The following is a 22681-nucleotide window of genomic DNA, read 5'->3' on the forward strand; positions in this document are numbered from 1 at the left end:
CATGTGTGTGTCAGAGGAGCAGGGAAGAGTATGATGAACCTAGTGGTGCACAATGAGACTTTAAAGTGGGAAAAATCTGGTTTGAATTTTAACTCACGTCTGTACTTTTATACTTAGACATTGTTAATATCAACCTTCATCAATACTAAAGACGAGAACTGCATTAAAACCAAGTCATATTCCCCAAAAAGCTCTTTGAGAGAGAAAGGGCCCAAACATTACTTTCCAGAAATCTGCTTGAACTCTTGAATCTCATGAACATAGAACATACAAACAATATAAACAGTGAAAGTATTCCAAACTCTCCCCGTCTTTGATAATCCTTTTGGGCCAACCTCTTTTCCTACAGCACTGTTGTAGTTTTGTCCTGATGTTGCACATACACACACACACAAGTGCACACATGCCCAAGGGAATTATAAGCCATTAATTGTGATATTGAGTCCACGTTAGGCTGCAGGGTTGCACATTTCATCAAACCACGTCCCTTATTCTATAACCACCAAAATAATGCTGCTTCCACAATGAACCCTTCTACATGCATGCTTTCGATTTTTGAGAGCACGAGATTTTACGCCTGCTTTGTCTTCATGTGAATGCATTGTGTGCATGTTCAGGCATGCAGTGGTCCGCTGCTTTCCATTTTAATGGCAATTCCGACAGAGCTTTTCCCATCTCCCAGTCGTCATAGCAACCAAATGGGTAAGCGGGCACGTTTGTCTCGGGGGCCTTGGCCTTCTTTTACGTGTCTCAGCTGCGCACACACGTGCACACACACACATAAGCATGCGTATGAGAGCACACACACATATATATATATATCCAAACAAACCTGTAGAAATCACTATAATGACTACAGTGAACACACAAAACAAACATTTACTCAGTACACACACACACACATGTCATCACAGTATCAAATGCTCTCACAGAACCATCTCTCCACCCTCTGAGCACTGGGATCTCTTCACAATTATTCCTCCCCTTAAAAACCAGTGCCTGGGGTTTCCCAGTTACATACCAAGAGGACCTTCCCAACTCTTATATGTGCACCATCAACCCGATACTGTGCGTGAAGACAGCTGTCAAATCCCTGAACAAGAATGGAAAATGTACTTTCTACTCAGTTGTAGTCAAACTGCTTATAAATGAAAGACTGTTACAAGCAGATAGACAAATCGTGTCTCTGATTGGTTTAGTTTTTAAGCATCTTTTTAAATTTTTTTTTCACATTGTCTCCAGAAAGGCTTTATCTCTCTCCATGTGGTCAGCTGCAAACTTTAGCTCAATTATAAATTAATGTATTGTATTCATTTTTTTCAGGGACACCAGCAGCTTTTATGTCATGACTGAAAGTGTGGTGTCTAAGTTTTCATGTCCATCTCAACCAATGTGCAAAGTGGAAAATTACAGTTTTGATCTTAATCAAGACCTTGGAAAAGCAGCTAACTTCAGCTTCCATACCATTGTTTGAACTGATGATCTTTAAACCTGTGGTTATTCAGCTCAGAGAGACATCCCTATCCTGTGATACATGTTTCTTTCTTAGCTCTATATTTAGCCTGTTGGACTTTCACGTCGCATTGTGAGGAAAAAACACTGTTTAATTCCTCAAGTGTTGTCCATCAAACCTTTTCAATGTTGGTACAGAGAGGCCACCAGTTATAAAGCTACCAGATATGGATTGAGCTGCCATTACTTAGGTCTATTAAATCTTATTATTTGCTTTGTTTGGCTAAAATGGTCAAATTTGGAGGAGAAAGTCAGAAACAGGGAAAAGTAAAGGATGAGATGATGGACATAACACTTCCAAGCACAGCAGCGTGTTTATTCTATAAAGGCATGTCGTGTGGGTTTAAATCTTGGAATTTATGAAGAATGTGTTTATTTTTTTACTTGCAGTGGACAGACAGTATAAGCATTTATTTAAAAGGAGTAGAAAAGGGCTGAGATAAGATTTCTGACTGTAGCTCAGGAGGACGACCTGCCATCTACCAATCAAAAGGTGGCTGGTTCAATCTCCAGCTTCCTTGGACCACAGGACAAAATGTCCTTGGGTAAGACACTGAACTCCATGTTGCCTCTGATAGGTCCAATGGTATGTGAATGTGTGTGACAGAGAAAAAGCACTGTGCAGCATGTCAGACTATATAGACTGAGAAGTACTTTATGAGTGTGTATGTGTGAATAGGTGAATGTGATTTGTAGTGTAGAAGCACTTTGAGTGGTTAACCAGACCGGGAAAGCGTTGTATAAATACATTCCATTTACCATTTAAACAAACCTCTGCCACCTTTATGTCACATTTTATTTGCCTCCTGGCTGTTAATCACCCTTTGCTTTCTGTATGTTACATTTTGATGGCAATAGCAGCTGCATCCATTGTTAGTATACTTGTAGTTGCACTGCAAAGAGCACACAACACTGAGAGAACGGAGCTCTTCTTTTGAATATTTAATTTCTTTTAATAACTTCCCCAACAAGAAGGATGTCAGCATCCTTCATCTTTTCCAAAAACCTGGCCAGGATGTTTATGAATTGTTCATCACCTTTGTAACTTATTTCCTCAGTTGAAGTGGGTCACAGACTTGTATCCTTTGTTGGTTGCATCACAGTTTAATACCTGCTTTTGTTCAGGTCAAAATCAAACAGTGAATTTCATGACTAATAATTACCTTCTTCTTTTCATTTTTTTTCTTAATGCACATTAAACAGCTCTGCATTGTATTGGGCACAGCATAGTGCTGTTACATTTAGAGCAACATTTATCTTGGGATTTGTTGGGGTGACCCTGCAGCATGTTCTTCATACCTGCATTATTTTTTTATGTTTCATTAATAGCTGATTAACTCCTGCTTTAGAGGAAAATAAAGTCTCACTACAGGAAACTCTAATTAATAAAATAATCAATCTGTCATGTTTATCATTTACATTTACTTTGCTCCATATGAATATATTTGCTGAAATGTTTAGAAATTAATAGTCTGAAGTAATGAATATATCTATTTTTGGATTTAAAGTTAAAGCACATGAAAACATTTTGACTTATTCAAGGTCCCTTTGTCTTTGATTCAAAGACGTGAGCTATGTGTGGTGGTGCGATATGCAGTTTGGAGCTCTGAAGTGGGTCAGAGTAAATCCCAGTGTTGGTTTGTGTGGTATAGCTGCCTTATCTAAGCTGAAACACTCTCCAGCAACCAAAACCCACTGGAGCACAAAGCAGAGTCAACTCGTCTCTATAAATTTTTTTCTGAGAATGCTCGGGGGTCTGTCTGAATGAGCAGGAATGTGACCTGGTGGTAATGCTGTGAAATGTGCATGGCCTACAAACTTGCAAGTCTGACACAATATTAAATGTGTTTGAAAGTAAATTGACTGAAAAAATTAGAAAGAAAAAAAAAATCTCTTTTAAATCTCAACTCTCAGTTTACTGCCTCTCTCACTAGTATCGACTCTTGTTTACCGAATCACTGGAGTCACATCTACTCAGTGGCAGAAGTGGTACTCAAATCCTGTCCTTGGATAAAAAGACCAATATACCTATACAAAACTATCATTCTATGAGAAAAAGTCCTACAAAAACACACATACAGACACTTTTCAGATTGTTTTATGCCATCAGACTAAATTTTATTCAGTCTATTTAATTGCCTCTAAAAAATGGTGAGGAAGTATGAAGTGACATGGAAATTCTCAAGAAAAGTACAAGTACCTCAAAGTATATGTAAGTACTTGATTATTTTCAATCTCTGCAAACACTTATGGAATAAAAAGGTTTGACATCAAAAAGCAAAGCAGCATTCAGAAAATAACTACAAACTGCAAAAGTTCTCTGAAAGCCTTTTTGAATTGGGAGGCGCTGGTGGCAAAATACCACTTTAAAGTCTGTGAAGCAGTGACCTCTACTGGATATCTATTACCAGTGCAAGTTCAATCACTGCCACCAGATTTTTCAATTCTCCCCAATCTATCAACCAAAGGTATTGCAAATAGTCAGTATACTTCAATGATTTTATTCAGCATTATTTTACACACAGGATACATTAATATGGCAGTATTTTTATACTGTCCTCTGCATCTGCACAATCCAGCATTCATACTTTAAACTGAGCATGGCATTGTGACTGATCATTATTCCAGTTAAGATACTGTTCACTCATTTGTGACCAGTGGCATTAATTTACCTTATTTTGCACAGCTGCAACACAATTTCATTGAGCACCGCTAGCTACCCTTAGCCACCCACATTAAATTCAAGACACTGATGTTAGCCTATAAAGTGCTTAATGGAACGGCTCCCATCTTCTTGAATGCCCTTGCAAAAGCTTATGTCACAACTCGGTCACTCCGATCATCAAAGGATTGTCATCTAGCGGTGCCTACACCATGCTTAAGACAATCCTTTTCATGTGTCTTTTCATGTGTCGTTCCACAATGGTGGAATGACCAACCAAGTGCTACAAGAACAGGGGCGTCCCTGTCTATCTTCAAGAAACTCTTGAAGACCCAGCTCTTCAGAGAGCATCTCCCACCCTAGCACTTACCTTGTACTTCCCTACCCCCTCTAAAGCACTTTATCTTTCTGTACTTCCCTCTATGCCTTCACTCTATCTCCACACTGTCACCTCTGTCACCTCTGACAGAGTCTGACTAGTGGCTTCCATCTATGTAGCTTATTGTTAGCTTTGATGTTTTGTAAGTTGCTTTGGATACAAGCGTCTGCTAAATGCGTAAACATTTTCATATCCACAAGGTGGCAGAATTTTCCTGAATTTGAAACGTTACCACTATTATCACACTTGGTTACACATACAGTGTCCAAGATATAGCGTGTATCTGTACCTCTGATTATACTAAATTCCAATGTCCCCACATGCAGTGTCCAGAAGGTTGATGCCAGTCAGAACATCCACCCATCATGTTTTCTATCACACTCCTCGACCCTTCCTGTCAGGAGTATGTGCTGTGTCTCAGTCCTCTCAGTGCCAGACAGTTCTGAGCTGTCTCAATTTGTGCTCCCCATAAAGCTCTCCACTGCCAAAGATGTGTCAAAGCACAGCAGGCCAAATGTTTTCATGATCCCATGTTCAAACACACCCACTGACAGAGAGTCACTCGCAAGTTATACTGAAGCAACACCTAATACCTGTGAAACCTCTCTTGATGTACCTCTTTAACTAAACTGACATGTCATTTTAGCTCTCAAAAATTTCAGTCCAGCACACAGTCTACTCTCCTGACAGTGATAATTATTCATTTTAAACTCTTTTCAAGATCTCTCCCATCTGTACCTTAAATCAATCCATCCTCCTGCACCAGCTCAAACGTACCATTGGTTGTTAAGAGACAGGCCTTTCAATTTACATGTAGAAAAAAAGGGTTTCTGTGATACTCAAATCCTAATAATAATAATAATAACTATATCAGAAAGGAGGCAAATAGAAATCTATCTGTTTGTTGTTTTCTGTTCTAAATTTGCAGCAGCAGATGTGTGGGAACAGTCTAGAATATTTTGATACAGCATTTAGCAAAATCCAGCAGGACATGCAGTGCTTTCGCACTGTTACCAAACACAGGGTAAAGTGTGTAGCAACATGTGGGAGCTGACAGGCTCTTTGAGATGGCATAATGACAAGATTGCAGCCCTTTGTAGTGTGTGTAGTTTCACTCACTGCGGAGTGTATACTGTGTGGGAATAGCTGGAGCAGAAAGGTTTTCAGTGCTACATTCAAAACTGCGCTGTCCACAAAGAAGTTGCGAGCTGATTTATTATTCAAGGAAAAAAAGTTTTTCACCACAGATTGTTTATAGAGATTAGACAAAAGTACTATGAAGACAATGCAGACAATTTCAAAGCAACCTTCTTCTTGAATGTTTGAAGCCTGTGGTCTTATGGAAAGATGGGAAATCAAAAGAACTAAGGAAACTGCTGTAGTATGAGACCCAACTGCTCTTCAACCAGACTGTAACATGGGTCTGCAGTATTATTTACATATCTACATGAATCACAATTTGTCCTACTACAGCCAGGTTTTCATTAATGAGCTGACACTCAGAAAAGTTATGTTAATCAGACACATTTTTTTATAGACTGGGTTGAAGTGAACAAGGCCAAATAGTGTCACCAGAGAGTGGTGATATGTGCTATGTTGCAAGTAGTTGTAATGCAGTTGAAGAGGTTGTTCTAACCGGAAACTAGAGCTCTTAGAGTTAAAAGAAAAAGGAAAAAAAATGACAGTAACTTCTGCGGCATGCATTCAGAAGAGGAAAACTGAGCAAGCTATTCTTCAAGATTTATTTGAACTTCTGGAAACATATTGGATATATTATGTATATAATATATAGATTTATATCAGAAAATGCATTTAAGTCATATGATTTTGTTTGCCAGCTGAGACTTGAAACAACTGGTGAGTCACATCATTTTTTTCTTTATCAGGTCAGATGCAATTCATAAAACTGATTCCATTGCCCTTAATGTTAGCTAAGTCTTCTTTAAAACAGATAAAAACCACCTCAAGCGAAGTTATAGATGTCTGTTGCACATAAGTGGACTCTCTTGCAATTCTTACAGTTTTCATTCACATTTACTTTTACTTATTCACACCTTCTACTTTTGTTTTAATCAAACAATTTAGTTTTTCATTGAATATAATGAATACTTCAATTACAGGCTCTAATCGTAGCAGCCACGTAGATACCTTTCGAAGTTTTTCCTAACCCTTCTTTGGCAAAAACAACTCAAAAAGCTCTCAATACAGAATATACAATAGCCACTGTAGGTCACAGTGCAAAACGTTGCAATTTTGTGACAACAGCCCCCAAATTTTTTATGCTATTTATCTCCCCCTACAAATGTGGGGTGTAACACCACTGTGTACAGCCACACACATGAATTTGTTGTCATGCTGAGGAGGCGACAAAGACACTATCAAAACCAAAGTCGTGAACTGCAGCACGGCGCTCTACGACAGCTTCAGGCCCAGGCATGCGCATAACAAAAGTCAATATTCTTCAAAATGAGTCAGAAGCAGATAGTTAATGTAATGTTCACAAATTTCTCTGTTGTTGCTTTCAGCTTTCAGCTTTCAGACATATTCTACATCCCTCTCTTTCCTCACTTTGTGATGTTCCACTCGCGAATGGTTAGGGACTTAAAGATGTGGGGTGAGGGGAAGAAAAATACACACTGTTGTAGACTGCACATTGTAAAACTCATGAAATTACGGTTCCCTTTATGCGACACTTGACACTGCCCTATAAAACGACCCGCACGTTGCAAACTGAATCTGTATATCAATCATATTATGTTACAGGTTGCATACATTTTGCAATATAGATCACCATTGACACACTGACATTCTTGTAACACACAGCCTTCAGAGTGGGAATGAGTGCTGATATGTGTGAGTGAGTGTGGAGGGCAGAAGTTGCATGTGTGATGCCCATTTAAGGTCACTACCTAAACCTGCAGAGCAGTGTCTGAATAACTGACATACCGTGGAATATGATAACCACGGGCTAAAAATGGGCTGTCAGGAAGGACAGCAGCTAGCAACAGAGCGAGCAGGACAGATGCAAATATGTTGAAAAGAATCGGTGCATGTGTAAATATCTAAATATGAGACAGCCGTGAATGTGCAAAATCTCGGTGCTTCAGGAGTTGTGACCTTTAATTTGTGCTGTGAGAAAATGCCATCTAGTCTTTGGTTGCACAAAACAATCAACACAGAAGGTCAAGAACATTTGCTGTCAGTAGTGGACCATCACAAAAAAAGTTTTAACTTTTTTTACAATCTGAAAATTCAGACAATGGAGAAAATTCTTCAATGCACCTCTTCTGTTCAGCTTCAAAATAAAGAAACTGGAAAGGGTAGAAATTGACTCTGATCGACTCTATGTCATGGGTAATCTACAGTGATCTGTAAGGAGGAACAAAACAGAAAAAGAAAGAAAGGAGAGATTGGTCAGACAATGCAGCAATAAAGAAAAAAAAGCCAGTGATGTGTAAAAGGAATAGTGCCAGATCATTTGAAAGAAGTAACATCGAGATAAGAAGGAAAGGGAAAACAGGAGATAGTAGAGAGATGGACTTTCTGCTTTATCCTCCAATCTTCAGTCAGTGCTACTAAGCACTCAGCCAGCAGGTTACTGCCCCAATAAAAAGACTGCTGAGCTTCTTGTTTGGTCAAGTATCTGTAGCAAGATCTCATAGACTAAACACTTCTCACTAGCTCTCACTTACAGTAGCAATTGGAATTTGAGCAAGAAAGAAGAAAAAAAGTAAGATGGCATGCCAAAACCCAGCCTGCACTATACTGCAAATGCCTGTAAAAACTACAATCCTGTTTCAAATAAAGCTGGGCTGGCATAAAAAAAGTAAAGAATAACAAATTGCAGTGATCTGAAAAGCACTGCAGTACTTGGACTGCAGCACATGTATGTGTGTATATATGTATGTGGGATACGGGCAGATATATATATATATATATATTTCATTATTATTATTATTATTATTATTTAATTTAATTCTTTTATTTCTTATTTCTACAATTCTGCATGCTTGATCGTCTAGGCCTAGGTCAATTCTGACGATTTTCTTAAGAATTTTGATTCATGCATATCACTCATATTCATCAGTATTCCTGAGCCCATGCAAGGATGAGCATTGCAAATCTTCTCGTCTTTTGTTGGACAATATATAGTCCTATATCAGATTATAAACACTGCTGTAACACTGAAAACACATTTTCTTTGTGCTGTTTTTAGTTCAGTATATGAAAGTCTAACCTTCACTTTCTAACGTTCATGACAGATATGTCTATGTGTAAATGGTTACAGTAGAAGACAGATTATCGAGTGCACTGTGTTCTGTTTTGTGACATCAAAGTCATATTATGTTTCAATGTGTCATGGTTCAAGAATCAAATCTCTTTCTTCATCAACCTCAGATCTTTGTTACTGAAAATGTGCAATTAATTGTACTGCTGTCTGAACTGCAATCAGTCAAATAACTATAGCCATTAAAATGTGTTAACACAAGTTATCTAATCACTAGGATTACTTCCTCAACTCTAAAGTTCAAACAGATTAACTACAACTAAGACGTTCCCTGAATCTCATACTGTTCTCACTCCAAGAAGTGGCCATGTGCTGTTTATTAATGCAAGCAGATATTAAAAAATTATGTTAGACTGTTGTTGACCGCAAGTTGGGGTAAGAGTAACTCTATGTGAAGGGTAAAAATGGCGTCCACAATGGTACAGTCACTTTCTAAAAAGAACCTTTCTTAGCTCTAACTGTGACTGTTGTATGAACACTACTAATGTAGTTTTGATTTCTAACCCTAACCAAGCATTGTAATTTCAGAAATCCAGCTAGAAAGGGACAAAATGGTTTAATAAAGTGCTTTTTTATTATAGACAGAAATGCATGTTTGTCTCGATCTCATGTATCAAAAAGGTAGCAGCAATGGTTGAAGGCACAGCACTTAGCTACTTTAGTTACATACAACAAACAGAGGATGGTTGAGCTGATGGGGATTATGACTGTGGGTAAAGCACAATTCAAGTAACCCATTTTCCTCTTCAAATGAATCTATCCTCACTCTCAAAGGGGAAAGGTTGTTCTCAAGGAAAAAGGCTGAGTGAAGCAGGCTTGGCCACTCCTTTCATTATCCAGCAACTCCCAAAAGGCTCTTTCTCTCTGCTGCCTTATTGTCATCCTAACCTCTCATCCATACCCCACCCCTCTCATTTATCTTATCAACATTCCCATTTCTCATCACTCCCTGTAACTTACTGTATGCGTTTACTTCATTCTCTTCATTGCTTCACTGCAGGTTTTACTGGACCAATTTCACTCTCTCTCATTGACAGCCACACCTGCATTTACACAGAAAAATACACAAGAGGGCCACTATTTCTCTTTTTTCTTCTCTCGCTCCCTTTTTCACACACTCACACATACACACACGCTTACTCCCATTCCCTCCTGCTTGCAGAGCAGGGTGATGCAGGAGCGGCACAGGCTGCTCTGACACATCCTGGCGTAAAGAACACACGCCAAAAAGGCAAGAGGAAAGAAGAAAAAAGGAGGAGAACATAAGAAGGCGGGGAGGGAGGAGGAAGAGAGAGGAGGACACAACTCTGTCAAAAGGACACTAGAGGACAGGAGTACAAGAGGTGGACGAGGGAGAGGGGAGAGGATAGAGAACTGGGAAGACGGGTATTGCAGCCATGTCAGACGCACCTTTGCAAAGGAACGGCACTGCCAAAGCCCCGTAAGTAGATGCTCTTTATGACTCTGTATGTTCTCCACCATCACGCCTCTCTCTGCCCGCATCCCTCCACCAGTCTCCTTCCCATCTGACAGCCTGGGTTGTCATGGGAACGGGAGCTCCGTCATGGTGAGGCTGCTGCTCAGTCATGACTAGAGAGGGGACACGCGGTACACCGTGTACACTCCTCCTTCTCTTCTCCTCACTAGATCTCTCCATTCTTCACTCATCGTCACGGCTCCCTGTACAAACATCTCACCTCACTGCACACCAGCTCTTTAAGGTGATTGTCGTGTTCCATTTCTCTGTTTTGTATCACTATCCTCTGTTTGTCTGAGACAAAAACAAACAGTCTGCTTCTGAAAATCATTTCTTCAATACTTGCATTTTCCAATGCAATTCTTCATGCATGGTAATGCACTGCGTGTGTGTGTGTGTGAGATGTGGTACATTTTAGCATAGTCAATGTGGAGGCTGCAGAATGGTCCAGCCTCTCTGTGTCAGCACAGTCCGCCATGCTGGAGACCACCTCCTCCTGTGTGTGATTTCTGTGCCTGTATGTCTATATGTTTTCCTGTAAATAATGTTAAATGAAATAAAGAAAAACAATAGATTACAAACCCCTTTGAGCCTTTGAATCAGAAAAACAGTTTTGTTATGTGAGTTTAGATCCAAATATATATATAATTTTGTACCAATGGCTAGTTTTACAATGATAGTTTTGTAAATGGAAAGCTTTACCGAGGGAGCCTTTTGCTTTAGGAGAGAGTTGCATTATGGGGTGTTTTGTCGTTTATTATTTCAAAGCTGCCAAGGTGGTTCAATCCCTCCATGTTGGTTTCATTGTTAATCAGCCTTAAACACTTTTTTCAAAAGAAATTGAAAAAAACGGCAAAAAAATGTTCACTAAACACAACTGCAACTCATAGACCTTTCACTAAATTAAACATAAAAAAAAACTACGTATTACTTGGAACATCTATATACTCGCTTTTCTAATATAGATTAATTACTGTTATGAAATATTGGTTTGATCATATACTCATGGCACCATAGATCTTGATCCAGTGCTGTTCGAGTTCATTTCATTTTTGGGGTCTTCTTGGGGCCTTGCAAATCTTGAATATTATTTTTTGCAAATTTGGCGCATATACGTAGTCCTATGAAAAAATCAATTACACCCTGTTTTAGATTTAACATATCAGTACACAATAATGAAGTTGTCTTAAATACATTCAACCAGAAATGAACAACAAAAACAAAGCCAAAATGCAGAGGCAGTGTGTGAAAAACTTGTATTGTAACATTTTAATTTTATTTATTATTTTCTCAGCCATTCAGACGTTCTGCTGTGCTTGAGGTCATTGACCTGTTGCATGAACCAATGTCAGCAAAATTTTAGCTGTTAGAGAGGTGGCCAGACTCAAGAACACTTTGGTATACAGAGGAGTCCTCACCCCCCACCCCCAACACCGCGCTTGACAGTTGTTATGAGGAATCTGTGTTGATATGCTGTTTTTGGTTTTCGCGGTACATTATGGCCAAACTCTTTGGTCTCATCTGTCCAAATGACATTGTTCCAGAAGTCTTGTGGTTTGTTCAGTTGCAAGTTTGCAAACCTAAGCCAACCTAAGCCTACTCTCTCTTTTCAGAGAGAGTAGTTTTTTCCCTTCAATCCTTCCAAACAAGCCATATTTGTTCACTCTTCTACTAACTGTACTGTCATGAACTTTGAAATTAACATGCTCGCTGAGGCCTGTAGAGTTTGAGATGTAGCTCTTAGGTGATTTGCAATTTCCTCTGAGCATTGCACAAAAACACATTACTCTCTTAATTCCTGCGAAAGCAGAAAGGGTGTAGTTAGGTACTGACACATAGCTTTCATGTTTTGGCTAGTCATTTTAGAGCATCACAAAAGAATCCAGCTAATTTTTGCTCTTTGGCTCCTTTAATATTTGTAGGATGTTACAACAGTGTCAAAAGAACTAATTTTATGTGAGTCCAGCACGTGTAAAGCCATGCATAGTCACATATGTGAATTTGTTGTTATGCCGAAGAAGCAGACAAAGTCATCCCCAAAGGCCAACAAAATTGTTAACAATAGGACTGCATCTTTTTATATACTATGACATATGTGATGAGACAAAACGAACCAAATATATAGAATGTCAAGCTTATCTGCAATATGTTTTCTTTTTATGATTACATTACTGAAGCATTTGAATGTGTCATATGACCAAATCAATATATGTGGAACATAATTTGTTTTGTATGTATTAATGTGTCGTGTACTGCAAACGTGTATAGAACATTTTAAAAGCTTACAAACTTCCAAGACTTATGTGTGTGAAATTTGTGTGAAATTTGCAAAATCTGACCAAACATTTTTACATGAGAAAAAGCTTATATTATATTTACATCCTATTAAGTTTATATTCGATCAGTCTGAAATGGAACTGAGGTAACTATCTGACCATTACGGTTGTAATGTTGTGCATTTGTCATTAGAAGTGATACAGAGCACGATGGTAAATGTCTGGAGTGCATAAACATATTTCAGTAGTTTTGTAATAACATATAAGCAACTTTACCAACACAGCCAAGAAAATCTAATGTGAAAAGTCTAAGTGTCGATGCCATCTGTTGGTTTCCTCAGCTTTGAAATTGTTTTTGAATTGGCTCTGTATGAATGAATTGGATTCACTTTGATTCAATTGGATTTGAACTAACAGGATGGTGCAGGGCTGGAAACCAAAGTGGGAATGTGCATATGAAACGTCAGTGTACTTCAAACCTTGTCAGAAACACAGGTTCACGCATCTCTCTGTTGCTGCTTTAGATAAATGACGACACAGTGTTCAGTATCATGTCTCATTGTTCATCTGTATTTCCCACATTTTTAGAGGTGAAGATAAGACCAGGTGTTTTTTTTCTGTTTTATGGCCTAATACATAAAACCTTAGGATATATGGAAGTTGTACTTTCTTTTTAACATGTCACTTATAACAGCTTGTGCAGTTTACAGATGTCGTGCAAGGTATGTTGGTCATTATGCCAGATTATGCTGCTTTGTTTCAAAATTAAACGACTTGTAACCTTTAAGATGCTGCAGGTTAACACATGCTGGGCAGTTACTTAGCTTGAGCGATAACTAACACGGCATAATACAGCTCACTGCCAGCGGAGACTCTCAGTTAGTTGTTGACTGGCATTGTGATTGATGGGTCCTAGTGATTTTTTTTTTCTCTTTTTTTTGAGCGCTCCATAAGAACCTCAGCCATGAAGCAGGCAGGAAAAGTGCAGTGAGGCATAATGCCGAGGACCTTTGCTGGTGCATTAATAGTTAATGTACTAATTGACAAAATGAGGCAGTGCTGTCATGATTCAGTCTATCACCCACTATCATCCCTTCGCTTTGCCTTTCTTCTGAGATGCTCATTTTAATCCGCTCGTACACAATGTTCTCCTTAGATGATACACTAAAAAAACAGAAAGACAAGATAGTATCATGTACGGCACACACATCACAATGACAGATGGTTCATTCACTGATCCTATTTATTACTCACACATAGAAGTATTAAAGTAAAGAGTTGCTAATGGTATGAATTGTGCATATCCAATTTAACTGGATGGCAGCCCAGTTAACATTTATCGGTATGTTGTTCATTGTTTTGGCTTCTTTGGACATTTTATGGATAAAGCAATAGAAATTTGGACATGGGGAAAATTATATAGAAACCAATTATATGATTATATGACTAGTGTTTTTATAAAAAAAAAGAAAAAAAATCAGACTATTAGTCACAAAATGAGTATATTGTGACAACACACCTAAATACCAACGTGCCTTTCAAAATGTTAACATCATTAACTTAAATCATAAAAATCAAGCGAGAGCAGGCAAGCAATCTAGAGAGCAGAAACAAAATAAGGCATTCAAAGACAGTCTGAGCCAAAAGATACTGCTGAAATGGCAACACTGTCTAAAAGCTGGAGTCATCTACTTCTCATCCGTCTGCATCTCAACTACTTTCTAGTATGTTTCACGGAGGCACACGTATACATATGCATTTACGGAAATATACTGCCATCAACATACAATCTAATCTCAGTTCAAAACCTGCAGAGGGGACTGAAGAAACAAACAGTAATCAACTATAATAGTGATGTTTGCTGGTATTTTAGGTATTCATGCAGCTTTATGTCATTATTCATATTGTTCTAGTTGTGAGAACTGTGTGAACTAGGTTAATGGTTTATCTTATAAAATTTTTATGACTGGGGAAAAAACACGAGACTAGATTGCAACAATAGATAGAATCCATAAACAGTAGAATAATGGATTTTTTTCTTAGTGCTTTGGTGTTATTTTCCTGTTCGAGGCATATAAAATAAAACTTTATTTCAGCCAATCTCAGTGACAGTTTAGAAATGTATTAGTTGTTGTGTAAAGGAAGCACTGAATAGTGGCATTTGGTAGCATTTCCAAGGCTTTTATTTACTTCAACATCTTTGGGTACCGGGCCTGTATTACTGTTATTATTATGGCTTACAATATTTTTCAGAAATGACTTATTTCATGCAAAATCTGGAAAAGATTTATTTGAGCTGGTGTGAGATCTATCAATCAGATTTTTCAAGAGGACACATCCCCAGTTTTTCAGGGCAGATATCAGTGCTCGGTCTCTTATGATTTTGAAAAACATAATTTTACATGGCTGGAGATTTGTTCAGTTTCTGTGATGTGACAAATTCAGAGGATAGATTTAATTGTGCTTTACTTAAACGTAAAAAAAAAAAAATTAACAAATACTGTGAATTTATTTCTTTTATTGTTTATGGTGACACACAGAGAGACAACCGAACAGTTCAGCCTCTGACAGTAGTGTATAAAATATGAATTAGATTTAGGTCTGGCAGTCCAATAGCTCAAAATATGTCTATCAGAGGTTGTACTCGTCTCCTCCTTCTTCTCTCTGTCTCTCCTTCTCTTCTTCTTGCACACACACACACACATATGCACTCTCTAACCTTAACTGAAGCTTTTCTAACCCTAAACTAAAATTAACCTCAGCCTAAGCTGAAAATATGTCTTCAAAATTTAATGACCGACATATGGGGACCCCTCATCCCCCTATGGAATACACATGGTACGGTGTGAGCAGACCTAGATCCTCACAACATGAGTAATATTTGCACCAGTCTTACACATGCAGAACACACACGTACACATTTATATTTACATACACATACAATAACCCAGTCTGCAGTAAAAACCAGTCTCAACCAGATGTGTTGCTCTATGTGTTTCAGTTATTTTGGGGAGAATTGAAATGCGGGAGTTATAAGCTCATGAGGGGCAGGCAAAAGAAATGGCCGCGTTAACATAGCACATGCTTACACATAAACACACATACACACAGCAACACAAACTCACACGCACAGTTTTTCTGACTTACTTTCTTTGTCCATATTTGCTCATTCCCTCTGCCTCCTACTCACACTTTGCATATTATTGTATTTCTATATTTGTGTGTGAGTGCTTTCCTTCTTCCAGTTCCACATCTGGAGACCATTACCTCTGGGTTGGGAAGGGAGGGTGGGGTGGGAGGTATGGGCGGTTGGGCTGACTGTGCAGTGAAGTCATCGCGTCGTCGTGGCGATGCAGAGGAACAATGATGCTGTTGTCTCCAGTAATGACCAACCAACGTATAGCTAATGCCAGAACAAATGGCTTGTAGAGGGAGGAAAGGTGGCCGTACCTCAGGGAATGAGCGGAGAGTTACATAGACAGCAGAGGAGGAAGAAAAAAAAACTTTAGGGGGAAGAAAATTAAAACTGATCATACACAAGTCAAAAAATACAGTGACAGTGTAAGCAGCCAACATCATGAGGTAATTGATATAAATCCAGTTCAAACAGAGACTCTTTTAAAGATAGACTATTATGACGGCCACCTTACTAACTGTAATAAGGATCCACATCCAGGAAACGTGCTAGCTGACCAACAGTCGCTTACACACTTCCTCACAGACTTGTTTGATTACAATTATGTCTGAATAGCTCTCTGTTTAGCCTATGCTGGTATTAGGTAGTAGCAAACAAAACAGAAATGGCTATGTCTGCTTGTCACGTGAGTAATGTGATAGCATACACACCATGCAGTGTTACTCATCAGGTGAAGAGCCAAGCACTTAATCTTGCTGTTTTTCATCTTTTGTATAAACTGATTTTGTGGAAGTTAAACATCCTTTTCCACCATTGTGCATAACTGCTGGGTTTCAAGAAATCTGTTTTAGCCCATAAACAAAAGTGCATGAATATATGTGATTATATAATGAAAATACCATTGATTAGATCAGCCCACACATTGAAATTTGAAAACACAGTAAGCAAGATTATCATCCCAAGCAGCTAGTTGTGCCTTACAGTGGCAAAAGTGCAAATCAGTCTCTCGACTGAATTTTATGTTTCCAGTTTGTATGTTTATGACCATTCCATACATAGGTATTTTATGTTTTTAAATGCATGTGTACCATGTGTACACGCCCTCTGTCCTTTCAACAGTGCAGGCATTTAACACCAATACATTTATTTTTCCCAAATCCTAACCAGTTTTTTTTGTTAAAAATTTAAGGAGCAGAAACATGACAGTGACAGGAGTTACCAAAGAGTATAACACTGATAATTAAGGTAAAACAACAGGACAGTGGTAGTTTCTTGTAGAATTAATTCTGGCAGGATGTAAAATGCCAGCATCTTTTCCTGGTGACTGTGTTGCAAAAACAGGAACTTTTAAAGGAATCGGACACAGAATTAAAAATACTGGATCTCAAGGCTAAGCCGTATGTCAATGTGATGTAAGCCCACAGTTTTTAAATGAGATGCAGGGTATAATCCGAAAGAACATGTCGGTAAAATAATTGAAAAAAAAACTAATTGGATACAGGAAATTAAATATATGTATAAACATGTTCAAATAATATCAATCTTAATATATAGTGCAAAAGGTGTCAGTTTCACAAAAAAGACAACTCATTTCACTTTGTCTCATTTCACGTGTCGCTGCATGATGACATTGTTCATCTATGACATCTTGTTACACACAACAATGTGCGCCCCGAACACACTGTTCATTTTGACACTTATAAGAAGGAGGAGGTGTGGCAGATGGACTTACTATGCTGACTAATGCATGAGATTGCTAATTTGAGACTTGTACTTTAAGTTTTCTACAGTCCTTTCATTTTTATATGTCACTCACCTGGGAATGGTTAGGGTTAAGAGGTAAAAGTTCATATTTTGGGGTGAAATTCAAAGTTAAGGCGGAGATCTTGAAAAAATTGCGTTTTGAGTTAGAAGTGTACACTGTTATGGCTTACACATTTTAGTACTCATGGGTCGCGGTTCCCATCAGGTGACCTGAATGTTGCCCTGAACAAAACAACAGCTAAGTAATAAGTTGCTATCTCACAATCTTTGGATTGACTCTAATACACTTTGGACAAAGTGGACAAACAAACATATAACAAGCTTTCTGGTGAGAATGGGCAATTCTTGCCCAGAGGGTGCTACACTTGAATACGAGTTGTTAAACTTCATAAAACTAAAACTAAAGCAACACCAAAATGGAAAATCATAAAACTGCAGGCTCTGAGGTTATTTTTTACAGCCATAGAATTCATGTTAATACCTTTTCTATGAGGCGATTTTTATTACAGTGTTTTCTGCTAAACTTGTTGTTCACTGCCAAACTGAAGTGCAGGAAATAAGAATGTAAGCTGTCATGAATCTCTCCAATCTATTGTTTATAAGAGACTTATCTGTATGGAAACTTTAATTCAACACTGACTGCTTATGTTAATTGTTGTTAACAAATATTTATAAGGAAATATAAATGTTAGAGTCTATTAGAGACTTCTAATAGCCTCTAACATTTATAAACCCTAAAAGTCCTAGATAACCTTGAACTTTTCCTTTCTTATGTTAATATATCAAAGCTATAGGGACACCCTTCACAGAAAATGTACTGTCCAGCTGCATTTTTTTTAATTAAATTTTTTTTTCTCCCTTGGAGTAATGCAGTAGCCGTTGTGTTTTAGTGTGTTTTTGTGCTTGTGTGTGCTACATGCTTCTGTATTCTCAAAGGAGTAAGCAAGGACCGCTGCTGTTTCTCCTTAAAAGGACGTCTGCTTGTGGAAGGAGGGATGGAAAAAAGGAGAGGGAAGAGGAGAGGAGAGGAGGGTTAGAGGGACAGCACAGAAAGCTCGAGAAGAAAAAAGAATGAGAATGGAATGATGGAAGTAAACGGTGGCGATAGGAAGTGAGAGGATGAGTACAAGATGGGAGTCAGCAGGAAAACAAGGAGTGATGAATGAAAAGGAAATGAGACATGAGAAGTGAGGAGAGATGGAGGGCTTGGATCCACCATGTGAGAAATAAGAAGAAAACGTAAGGGAGATGAACGGGGGTGAGACGAGGATAAAATAAAGAAATGAATGTGAGAAAGTGGACAAGAGGGCAGAAAAGCAATCTAAAATAAAAAGATGTCAGAGAGGTGGAAACTGAGGAGTGTATGAAACCTGTGTGAACGAAGAGAGATAAAAAAGAGAACAGCGATAATTGGGACACAGGTTACAGTGGCCCATTTACACAACCTCTGCTTTGTCCATGCGAGTGTGTGTGTGTGTCATGGCTTTCAAAGATGTATTTTTGCTGTTTGAATTTCTGAAGATGTGCCAATGACGTTCATCATCTCCACTATTACAATCATGTTCTTTTTTGTTCTGTTCTTCTTTTTCTCACTCAGTGTCTGATCCTCAGCGGTCGGAGGCTTCTTTTGGTGTCAGTTTTATGTGCACAGGAGTAAATCTACAGCAAGGTTAGCATAGCTGAATTAAAGCTTGAGGAGTCAGCTTTTGGCTTGCTCCTGTGTGGGCAGGATAACCACCTACTAACAGGGAATAACCACAAAGAATTTCATGAAAAGATCCGAAATGGAGCGCAACAATCACTCTGCAGTTTTTGGTACTGTCTTTTCTCCCAGAAAAGTGATAAAAAAGTTTGTGTTTGCAACAGCGGCTAACGTATCAATTAGCAGCAGCAGTTATTTGAATTTAATAACATGGCATGTTAGAATGTAGAGAAGAAAGAACATTTCTTTTTCAGGTTTAGCAAGAGCAAACATTATTTATAGAGCTATGAGACATCACTTTTTTAAAGTGAGATCATACCAATGATCTCTTAACTATCAAAGCTGACTGAATCCTGTCGAATTCTAAATTACATAGTTAGGTTAAAAGCAGGCTTACATTTCTTATATTAAAAATTAATTCCATTTGACCTATGGAATGTCATATAGTCACAGTTGTCACAGTCTGCCCTGTCTCAGTTTATGTCATGTCACAGTTTATGTTAATCATGTTTTCAGGTTATGTTCAAGTCATGTTTTTTCCCTGTCAAGTTCAGTTCACTCAAGGCACCTGGTTAATTGTTCACAGCTGCACCTCATGTCACTGATCACTCCCTTCACAGTATTTAGCTTCCTGGTTTACTTTCAGTCACTGCAGAATCCTCACTATCCCTCCATGCTTTGCTGCACAAAGATAAGTCTGGTTTTCATGCCTCATAGTCATAGAATTTATTCATAGTCCTGTTTCGTTGCTGATTCACAGTCATAGTGTTTTGTTTCATGCTTAAGTATTTTTTAAATCCGGCTCGCGCCTTTTGTTCCTGCTGTGCTCCCTGATTTTTGGAATAAACCTTTTTGAACTAAAGAGAACTGCATCTGGGTCCTACCTCACCACCAATCCTGACAACAGTAATCTGTCAACATTAAACAACATTGCCTGCTGTTTTAGCATTCAAGGCTAACAGATTCAAACCTGTAAATTGTTATTTAGGATTAACCATATGTTTTTTGTTTTTTTTTGTCCCCAGCCACATTAACATAAACATTTAAAACGAACCATGTTTTCTTAATTCCTAATCCGAACCAACCAAAGTAAAAACTTTGACAACACCTTCTAACTCCTCCTTAACTCCTCATAAATATTTTTTAACAGTTGTGCAATAGTACATTTTAAACAGAACATAATGCAAAATGTAAGCAAATTTAAATTTGCAAATTAAAATGCATGTTCTTTCGTCGGACCCTGTTGCCACATATCATATGTTCATTTTGTGGAACATAATACAGAAAAATGTAAATGACCAAAAAAAAGATAAATGTTTTAGACATTTAAATAATATGTGTATATGGACTGGACGTCGCGTGCCTGTTAACACAAAATTAGAACAGATTTGTGAAAGCATTGATACTGTTAATAAAGTATCAATCCTAACACGTTTGGGATCGCAAATATCAATACTTAATTATCGATCCGGACAACACAAGTTCCAGTGCAGGTTGACAGCATGGCACATGGCCTAAACATACATTGCCAAGAAAATTCCTTTGTCTCTCAGAGCTAGAGCTCTTGATATGTTGTCTAGTGCTCAGCAGGTAACTTTTTATGGCAAATTCGACACTTTTATTCACTTCTTTTTTTTTTGCTTTGTCAACGTACAAACAAACCGTGACTCTACACCAAGTGAGATTCCAATTCCGTTCAGTGAAATTGTGCGACACTAGCTTTTGCACAACTGCACAATATTTTAAAGAAATTGCGGACAACTTCAAAAAGTACAGCTAGAGTGGAAAACACAGTGATTTTAGTCAGCATCTCACATGCAAATAGTCCCATTTCCTCTCTTAGTGCAAGTTTAAACAGAAGTCAGACTGTGATTGTGAGGAGGTTTTAGTTTGGCTAGTGATCCATAAATTTATGTTAATGATCTTCAAAATGGTGGATTTTTTCCTCTGCGGATCTTGAGCACCTCCAACACCTTCAGCTCTCAGATGTGACAAATTACTCCTCTGCCTCTGTTTTCCTTACTCCTGCAATTTTATTTTGCTCTTCCTCTTTCTGTCCCTCATTCCTACTTCTCTTTCCACTCTTCTCACACAGCCCTGTCTCTTTTTTCCCTTCCCTCTCTCAGCTGCTCCTCCCAGCTGTTTAATCACACATGGCTCATGCCTAAAGAAGGGAGGGAGGAAAGGAGGGGACAAATGGGAGGAGAGACGGGGAGAGCCAAAGAAAGAGTGGGACTCAGACGGACAGAGAGACAGAAAATGCGAGCAGTGGGCTGAGTGTGAAGCACATGGCCACTGAGTAAAAGATCTTTCCTCTCAGCAAGAGCTCCTTCTCCCACTCTGCTTGGATTATTGCTGAGGAAGGACCTTGTCTGGATACTCCTCCTCCACTTCCCCTCTTCCCTCACTCTTTTATTTCCCTCCCTTCTGTGTCTCTCTCTCTATATACATCTCGCTGAGGGACTCCGTCTTCTCAAATCTCATCTCTGGTTCTCCTTTCACCTCCCTCTCCCCTGCTTCCCGCTCAGGATGTCGTGTGAGGAGGCTCAGCTCCACAAAGAGAGGCTGCAGGCCTTGTCGGTAAGTCAGTGTGTTTAAACTGTCTATTTTCTCTCTGCTTGTCCCTTTATCTGTTTCTCTGACCTTCTGTGTTTGTTTTACTGTCGGTTTTTCTTTTAAAACATGAGGGCTGTCAGTCCCACTGTCCCACCTTTATACAATCTCTTTCTTTCATTCACAGTACAATATTTTACTTCCAGCACCTCAGTTTCTACAGCTCTACTCGTCTTGACTAATTTAATAATTTCCCTTTCATTCTCTGCCATGCTTTCACTGTCTTGTCATGCTGCTAATCTATCGTCAACTTGAACAATTCCAAAAGGTGGGGAAAAGTATCACGTCAAAGTATATTGCACTATGACGTACACGTGGAGTCGAGCTCTAAAAGTCACACTGATCCTTAGGATTAAAACTTACTCTAACACAAGAGTAAGACAAGAGTAAGCACAAGAGTTTTACATTCCGTTGCAACTTAACATGATAACCTGATTGGTTCCATTACAAAATCAGCAGGCGGTATACTGTAAGTACAGTATGTCTGTGTTACACATGCACCTTGTTCAGCCATCATCAGCTACTTTGGCTTCTGTGGCAGGAGGCTAAGTGCAAGTCAAGGCTACATTAAAATGAGAATAAACTGCACATCAGTTTCTTGCATAAAGGATTGATTCTTAACTCATGAATTCATAAATGAAATGTGTTGGGAGTATTTCAGCATGACATCACAGCCTCCTACACACATTTCATCAAAGAAAACAAAGTGATTATTTGTTGCTCTTATTGTAATGTCCGTTACTCCCTCGCCAGCCTTCTGTCTTGCGCTGCTGCTGCATTTGTCTTGCTGTTCATATCCTCTTTCATGTTCTTCCATCTCTTTTTTTTTTTTCTTTGGTGGAGGGGAAACCAACTTATGGAGAAGTTGGTGG

The 22681-nt window shown here is 38.6% G+C and overlaps 2 protein-coding genes across 5 annotated transcripts in view; one reads left to right on the forward strand and one right to left on the reverse strand.

Moving 5' to 3' along the window:
* The window catches only part of snx30 (sorting nexin family member 30), a 360763-nt gene that overhangs the window by 243538 nt on the left and 94544 nt on the right, over positions 1-22681 (reverse strand). The window lies entirely within an intron of this gene.
* The window catches only part of palm2akap2 (PALM2 and AKAP2 fusion), a 77517-nt gene continuing 64851 nt past the window's right edge, over positions 10016-22681 (forward strand). For 2 of the 3 annotated variants that reach the window (XM_072371290.1, XM_072371291.1), the window contains exons 1-2: positions 10016-10282; positions 21725-21776. In XM_072371290.1, coding sequence (XP_072227391.1) covers positions 10239-10282; positions 21725-21776 — 96 coding nt within the window. In that variant the 5' untranslated portion in view covers positions 10016-10238. The remainder of the gene's footprint in view (positions 10283-21724; positions 21777-22681) is intronic. The other variant, XM_072371292.1, reaches the window with a different exon arrangement.

This window comes from Leuresthes tenuis, unplaced genomic scaffold, assembly GCF_036924035.1.
Source record: "Leuresthes tenuis unplaced genomic scaffold, fLeuTen1.0.hap1 SCAF_19, whole genome shotgun sequence".
In the NCBI taxonomy this organism is placed as follows: Eukaryota; Metazoa; Chordata; class Actinopteri; order Atheriniformes; family Atherinopsidae; genus Leuresthes; species Leuresthes tenuis.